Source organism: Asparagus officinalis, chromosome 9 (genome assembly GCF_001876935.1).
Source record: "Asparagus officinalis chromosome 9, Aspof.V1, whole genome shotgun sequence".
NCBI lineage: Eukaryota > Viridiplantae > Streptophyta > Magnoliopsida > Asparagales > Asparagaceae > Asparagus > Asparagus officinalis.
Genome location: NC_033802.1, coordinates 9,407,591 through 9,416,396, shown reverse-complemented (window position 1 = coordinate 9,416,396; position 8,806 = coordinate 9,407,591). Strand labels below are relative to the sequence as shown.

Genomic DNA, 8,806 nt, shown 5'->3' with positions numbered 1-8,806 from the left:
AGGAAACTGCTGACGGTAAAAATCAATTAATAACTGGTGAAAACCATGGCTCACAAGAAAATGCAACCATTCTCTTTGATCATAAGAAACTTGAAGCACATACCAGTGGAAGTATGTACGGCCACCTGTTCTTGGGACATGTAAGAAAAATAACAGATCCTTCAGGGTAAGTCTGTCTTCTTTGATCCCATTATCCCTAGAGGCTTCAGCCCAATTCTTGACCGCACTTTCACAGTGAAAGAAATCATTGGAAGATGCAACTGCTGCTTGTGACGCTACATAACAGAAATCCAGAAATGACCAGTCTGATTATCATATTAACAACATGTCTATCTCATAACAGCTTATACATTATAATAGTGTTTTTCTAAGCATCAGACCCCAGGGTTCTATGAAGTCAGTATTTGGTTATAATGTAGACTCTTGGAGGATAATTAAAGAGTTGAATATAGAGTTAATGTCTAAGCTGAATGCATTACTACAATGGAACCGGGTGAAGATCAAGAGAAACCCACAGATAATTCATTCTGGCTGAAATTGTGTAAATCACTAGGATAATTTTTTCTTGCTTTGGAAAATACAGGTATCAGATTCTTATTAACTCCTCCTACACCTACACAGATTCTTCCCAGTGGAAAACCCAGATTATTCAAGAAGAATCGCAATTGTGTAACCACTGACAAAGAATCCAGTACATTCATTCTTCTAGATCTTCCGAAAAGATAACTAATTTGTGTTTAAAAAATTAATAATATTTCAATTTAGAAGCTAACTGTGTTTAAGAAAAGAAACACAGAATAAGCTAGAGATGGTCTTTTTCAGTCAAGATACACACTATACTCCCTTGAAAAGATGAATTTGGGAAAATCTTTCCATGGCCAATATTACCCTTGACCCTTTTGAATATTACAATTTAACACTATCCTAATTAATATTATTTTCTATCTTTTAATAATATCTTTCATTAAAATACATAATAGAAATTTTTATTTAAGTGATAAAGATTTAGTCTTAATGGATAGAAATCTTTGAATTAATATACATGATTAAAATAATCATGTACATGTAAAATATTCAAAAACTTATCTCAACATACATGTATGTGCATGTAAAATATTTAATTGAGGACAAAAAAGTAGCCAACCATGAGTTTTGAATTAATATACATGATTAATATTTGGATCTAGATAAGGTGGTTAGCTGGTTCATAATCCTATTGCAAATCGTATCATATCATATCATACGTGAGTTGGGAAAATCAGTATATTTATCCAGTGGAGTTGGTTTTGATGGTTTTTAATTTTAAGAGTTCTTGTATGAGTTGGATAATTAAGAATTTGTTTAATAGGAGTTATCTATATAGTGTTAGCTTTGCTTTTTATAGTTAGGATTAATTTGATATTTTTCACCTTGCTTTCCTCTTCGAGTTTTCTTTGTATTCTTAATAATTTCTCTTTATGAATTTGCTATTATAGTATATTTCTGTTTTTTATTTTACTTTCTCAAACTTTTTCTATAATTCTACCATAGTTGTTTATCTCCCTATTTCTCTTCTTGCTTTATTTTTTTTTTTCGTTAACCATTAGACATGCAATTTCTTTATTTAAGATTGTTTGCAAGCTCTTATGTTATCCGCTCCAACTAAATTAGGTAACAATCATATTTGTGGTCACCGATGAGGTTCAATGATTTGCGAACACCAATTATTGCATAAATTTTCATTTGAAACAGAGTTTTTTATGTAACAAATTGTTAAGGGAAAAAGAGAATTTAAGTATGCCATAGAAGGAAATTATAACCCGAGTATTGAGTTAGCCATGATATGGATATGTTGTGAGTATTTTGATTTTAGGCATTTACGTATTATCAGTCTAATTTGGTTTAATAATTATTTTCTTGATTTTTTTGTGCATAATGGTGAATAATAATATTTATCTCTACATAGGCAATGGACGAGGGTGTGATGATTAAAGGTTGATGCTTTCATTAATCTTGGTATGTTGTGGGTGTTGTCGTGTTAAGCATTGTTTAGATATCTCCGACATGGACCGATATATCCTTTTACAGGATTTTTCGCAACCGATATGGTCTCTAAATATCATTCACCCTTTTTGGCTATTTTGCGCAGTATATCCCCGATATGGCTGATATATCAGCCGATATATGGACCGATATATCTTTTTATATGGCTTGTCACAAAACAACATACCGTGTTTGGTAATTTTTGGGCGAGATATCATGATTTTCCTATTATATCAAATGATATTTTCCCTGAAAAAATCAGACCAAATGTTGTACCATTGATTTGTACCTTTTTGTTTTACAAGGTTGAATAGTGATCATAAGTATGTTGAGATTACATTTTAGTGCATTATACTACAAATGTAAACATCTGTTATGTCATTTCGATGTTTACCACATATCACCGATATTTCCCCGATGTCCGCAATCAGATGAGTTTTGGTCATCCGATATTTTCCCGCTATCTGATATTTAAAACCTTGGTGTTAAGTGATCTTAGTATTTGTGACACATCTTGGAATAGAGGTGAAATTCTTCTATATTTTCTTCTCTTTTTATTTTATTCTTTCTTTTGATTTTCTTCATAGATTGATTAACAGGCTTTGGATGAGATCATTTGTGCAGTTTTTCTTTAAGGAGGGTTGTATCTCACTATTACAATACGCATCAATGAGGGAGTATAAGTAAGTTTTTGTGGTTTAATTTTAAATTTTAAGCATATTGGCATTTCCTGCACGTGTGTAAAAATCAAAGGAACTATAAGAATAATGTTACAATCTTATACGATCATGTCAACAAAAGAAGTTCATTTCATCTTTACTACATGTAATACTTGTGTCTGACATGATTTTTCACACATATAAGGGTCAATATTATCATAGCAAAATCATTGTCTCTACATACTCCTTCACCATGGACATAGACCAAAAAATGAATCTTACACATCAATCTCTTTTTTCCTTCTCAATATCTATAGTATTTGTCTCGACTATTCCTTATTTTGATCTCTGTTTTAATTGTCTAACAAATGTAAGCTATTGTTATATTGCCTCCAATTGTCAAAGTATGGACCGTGTTCAATATTTTAAATATCGGACGATAAACCAATATTATCGGCGATTTATTAGTTTTGGAGGCCTTCCGCTATGATAAGTTTGATTCTAAATCGGTTATCGTTTTTGGATGTTTATCGCCGATAATCCGGCGATAATGTGAGTTATCGGCCGATATTGTCGGCCAAAAATAGAAATTATCAGTCTTTGGGTTGGGTTTTGATTTCGGGCAACGAGCACCTATTCAATGTAATTTAAACCTGACCCGACCCGAGTTTCTACCATTGGTTAGTGATTCTAAACATAATTATTTACATTTTAGTATGTTTATATTTCATTAAGTATGATTAGATTATATTTTAGAATATTATATTATGTATATCACCATCTGGTAACGTCACTCTAATAAATATTATTTATCCCCGATATCCACTATCTGATATGGATTTTAACTGTCCGATATATACCTGATAATCGATATTTAAAACCTTGAATGTGTTTCTTTTAGGTTAAAATTTTGAAATCCTCCTTGGATGAGTATTAGATATCCTCCCTTAACTTTCAATTATTACTATATTAGACAATAACCACCACCACCCCCATTTAGTAATTGTTAGAAGACCCCTTTCTACTTTAAGCTCTTTTCCCTAAAACCCTATAATAGCGTTAAGTGCAATTCTCACATATTTAGATCCTCTCTACTACCAAAAGTAGTGGAGAGACCAATACTATATCACAACCATTGATTTGTTCAGTGGGTCGTTATAATTTGCTTTTGAGTATAAATTAGGTAAATAGTGTAATTCATAGGGGTATGGTGAGTGTTAGATATGAAATAAATCATAACCATATACTATATAAATCAATAACTATGATTAATGCAGTGGTATCTCCACTACTTTTTTAATAGCAGAGAGAATCTAAATCCAACTCTCACATGGGTGGGTAAAACATGCAGGGGTATTTTGCCCAATGAAAACTGTGGTTTACTATTATAGCAGTTTCTTGCAAAATGTTGAAAGTTGAGGGGGTTTTCCTCATAACCCCACAACTTAAGAGGGGTTTTCTAATATTTTGAAAATTATGGAGGTTATTTGATAACATCCAAAGTTAAGGGAGATTTTGCGAAATTTACCCTTTCCTTCTACTATCAAAGTTATTTAGGTGGCGTTTGGTTGTTTGCAACTGGAGTTGCAATGCAAGTGTCACTTGCATGCAACTGAGACGTTGCAACTCTTCTTATATACAACTACAGTTGCAATTGTTTGGTTTAAAATTTAAATTTTGCAACTTATAGTTGCAGCTGTTTGATTATGCTTATAACTTAACATATGCAACTCATAAAATATTTTTAAAAAATAATTTTTTTAAAAATAATATATTTTAAAAAAATAATATATTTTTAAAAAATAAATATTTTTAAAAAATAATATATTTTTTAAAAGTTAATATAATATTTTTAAAAATAATATAATATATCATTTAAAATATATATTATTTTTAGAAAATTATATTATTTTAAAAATACATTATTCAAAAAACATATTATTTTAAAAATATATTGTTCAAAAAATATATTATTTTAAATATATATTATTTTTAGATAATTATATTATATTAAATATATTATTCAAAAATTTTATATTATTTTAAATATATATTATTAAAAAATACATTATTCAAAAAATATATAATTTTTAGAAAAAATATTTTTTTCAAAAAAATATATTTTTTAAAAATATATTATTTTTAAAAAATATATTATTTTTAAAAATATGTTATTTTTAAAAAATTATATATTATTTTAAAGATAATATATTACTTTAAAAACTAACATATTATTTTGAAGAAATTATTATAATAATAATTATTTTAAAAGATTAATGTTTTTTTTTTAAAACATTTTTGAAGAAATTATTATAATAAGAATTATTTAAAAGATTATTTTAAACCTTTAATGAATTTATTTTTAAAATATTAAATAATGATTTTGATTTTAATAAATTTAGGTCAGTTGCAACTAAGTTACAACTATGACTTGCGGTCATTTTTGACGTAAGTCATGTTGCAACTAAGGGTTGTTTTGCAACTGTGGTTGCAACTGTAACTGTGAGTTGCAGCAAAACAAACACATGCAACTGGTCAAATTGGACCTAGTTGCATGCAACTGGAGTTGCAACCACTCCAGTTGCAGCCTACAAATTGGACCTAGTTGCATGCAACTGGAGTTGCAACCACTCCAGTTGCAGCCTACCAAACAGCCCCTTATTGTTTAGCATCATTATCAAGAGTTGATACCTTATTGTAAACTTCCCTTCAGATTTTTTTATATAACCTGCCACCTCCTTTCCATTTTTATCCACTTAGAAGTAAAATAATTACTCTTTTCTTTAAAAAAATAATCTCTTGTACAAAGATTATTACAATATTGTTGTTGGCTGTAGTGTTATTTTATGGGCCGATTTATGGTCACAATCATAAGATTTCTGATGTAGGTGCTGCATCAAAATTTATAAATTTTATTTACATTACATTATTGCTTTTCATGCAAAGGTGAATTGATTAAGTTGTAGAACAAGTTTCATTTTTTAGCAGATATCCTTTGGTTTACATCTTCTGTGCTACCTTATGTAAACTTCCATATTTGACGCTAATCTAAGCAATTGTCTCAATAAAGCTGGCTTATGAGTTGCATTAGAAAGAAATGTGTGCATTAGAAAGAAATGTGTGCATTAGAAAGAAATGTGTGCATTAGAAATGTGTGCATTACAAAGGTGATACAAACCTACTTAAATTGGAGGTTAGGTATTAGATGAATTCTAATCAAGTCTAACCTAACAAAGTGCAAGGAAGAGCACTCAATTCGAGCTAACTGATGCGATAAAAAATATTTTCCAATATGGATACAGTTCACCTCTTATCTGATAGGTAGTGACACTTGCCTCTGAATAATTCTATCATATAAAATATTATAAGTGGCTCTTTAGATATTCATTTAATAATATTTCTAATTTCTAATACAATTTTTGGAGTTAAGAGAAAAAATTATTGTTAAAATCATATTTATAAAATACTATTCATACAACATTGTAATATTAACTCCCGTGCATTGCATGAGTAAAAACATAACATTCCAATATATTCATCGTAATCTAAAACTTATTTCACAACCCAGTTATAGTCGAGAAATAAATCCAAAAAGAAAATCAAAATATGTGACCAAGTGCAACACACGTGCATCTCACCTAGTATTTTAAAAAGTCACAAGTTGACAGCTAATAATACTAACATTTTACCCTTAATATTTTAGAGTCATGAGAATACAACGCCCTATGACCATGTGCAGACCAACCTGATAATATCACAGCTAAGGACACAGATATAGTGTGAATGCGTTTTTCAATCTATTGAGGCTCTATGATTACAAATGTTTCATTAGAATTTAGAAGAGGCATAATATGAAATGAACTAACACCATCAAGCTGAAGAAACATAATGCACGTTTAACCATTAATCTGCTTCCGATCAAATTTTGGGGGAGGGGGGGTCATTTTTAATGAGAATTTATGTAAATTGTTAAGAGCTATGAAAATGTTGAAAAAAATAATAACACATAACGTAACGCTCCACCTAGCATTAAAGTTAAACGCAAATTAATGTAATGCATAATGTAGGTTACTTAAATATTTAACAAATAAAAAATATTTACATTCTTAATAAATAGAATCATCACAAATATAAGTTAACATCGCAATTATCAAATATATCATCACAATTTATTAACAGAAATAGGTCATAAATGCTTAACAACTAATTCAAAGCATGTGTATTTCAAGTTTTTTAAAATAAAATCAAAGAAACACTCTCAAATCGTAAACAATGTTGAAAGCTACAATAATGTACAACTTAAGCCTCTCGATAACTTAAAGCACAATGCATAACAAAGTTTATGTAATTTCTCATTGTTTAATAAAAATTTTAAAAAAATTCATACGAATTTTAAAAATTAGGGAAAAATTTTCAAAATACAAAAAATATTTTAATAAAAGTTCTTTAATTTAATACAAGCTATACAAATTTATTAACAAGTATCAAAGTAGAGTATTCAAGTATATGATCACAAATTTACATCTAGTTTGTAGTTTCACGTTCATTATATTAGTCATACTCATAATTTCACAACCACATAATGATGTCACCAAAATTAGCTATGAAGGCTTAACAAACAATTTAAGACTAATTATATTATTGCTTCGAGTTTTAAGAAAGGAAATACTCTGAGATCTCTATAATATATTATATTAAAATAACATGAGTTATATTGAAATAACACATGTTATAGTCAAATAACATAAGTTATAGCCAAATAACACAAGTTATAGCCAAATAACACAAGGAGGAAAAAACTTGTTCTTTAATAGATAGACAAAGGTTATGTAACATTATCTCAATATGCTAACATATGCTGATAAACGCATATCGTCAAAGGATTTTTTTTTTTTGGCATATGTGACATGTCATAGTTATTTTAAAAGGTTATGTAGCATTTAAGGTCTATTAGGCTACATAATGCAAATAACTTGTTATATAACAGGTTTTTTATAACAATGAACTGTGACACTTATGATAAGAGAAAAAGCCACAAAGCAAGGAGAATAAATCATATTATGCAAAAAAAGAAAATAAAGATGAACTAAACTAGAAATGAGAACGTAATAACTAATAAGTATAACTAGAAAATAATAAAGGCATATGCATGCTAATTCTTACAGAGGGGCTATAGTATCCTCCTTGCCCAATCAACTCAATAAGCACCACGTTGAAAAAGTAACTACAACAAAAATCCAACAAGTATCTGAGTATGCACAGAAGGTTTACATACCCAGGAAAAGAAGCATTATTATTGCGCCAACTCTTTGCATCGATGCCATTCCCTTCCTTCCTTATCCCCTTTTCCTACACAAGCACAAAGAGAGCAAACAATAACTCAATTAGAAGTTTAGAACAAACATTAACAACATATGTGTGAGTATTCAATCATATAACAAATATGTGCACGCATGGCTTATGATAGGGACATCCAATATGCTAATACATGTAGATAAACACAGATCGTCAAAGGAACTCTGTAATATACAAGTCTAGAAACAATTATAAGCAGATAGAAAAGAATGACCATTCTTCTTTTTTATTTTGGCATTCTATAAATGTGCTTAGTTATTCTCTGTAACTTTTGGTAACCCTTTATACTATCAAAATTTTTCTTTTCAAATATTGTGTCTTTAATTTCTCTAAGGTCGCAACTCACTGCCAAATACATCACATAGTAAAACCTTAAACAAAGGAAGGAGGAAAACTTTTAAACAAACACAAATTCTAAATTTAATGTATAATCAATCAATCTAAATAACAAATTATCAAGCCTATCCCACATTTCACAGGATCACCGGCATACCCAAAAGGACAAACATGAGAATCAAACAATTAGAAATTGTAGAAGCTGACAACATAGAGCAACTACCAACGAACATCAAAACTAATCAAATTAATATCCAGAAGTACGGAGTCTTTAATTCATAGGATTTTCAATATTAGAACGAGAGAAAGAAAATCTTAAATCTTTGTAGAGTGAAATAGACAAAGATGGAATTTTGATAGATCCAACAGTAAGATACCTTCAAGATTTCACGTTAAAACCCTAAATCCCAAATAAAATCACAATCTTCTTCTTC

The 8,806-nt window shown here is 29.2% G+C and overlaps 1 protein-coding gene across 1 annotated transcript in view; it reads right to left on the bottom strand.

Annotated features, from left to right (window-relative positions):
* LOC109823173 (protein-tyrosine sulfotransferase) overlaps window positions 1–8,806 on the bottom strand; it is a 20,030-nt gene that overhangs the window by 9,868 nt on the left and 1,356 nt on the right. Inside the window, exons 2-4 of the mRNA XM_020389459.1 lie at window positions 7,957–8,030; window positions 68–275; window positions 1–6 (exon numbers count right to left, since the gene is read on the bottom strand). The exon at window positions 1–6 is cut by the window's left edge and continues 39 nt beyond it. Coding sequence (XP_020245048.1) covers window positions 1–6; window positions 68–275; window positions 7,957–8,005 — 263 coding nt within the window. The 5' untranslated portion in view covers window positions 8,006–8,030. The remainder of the gene's footprint in view (window positions 7–67; window positions 276–7,956; window positions 8,031–8,806) is intronic.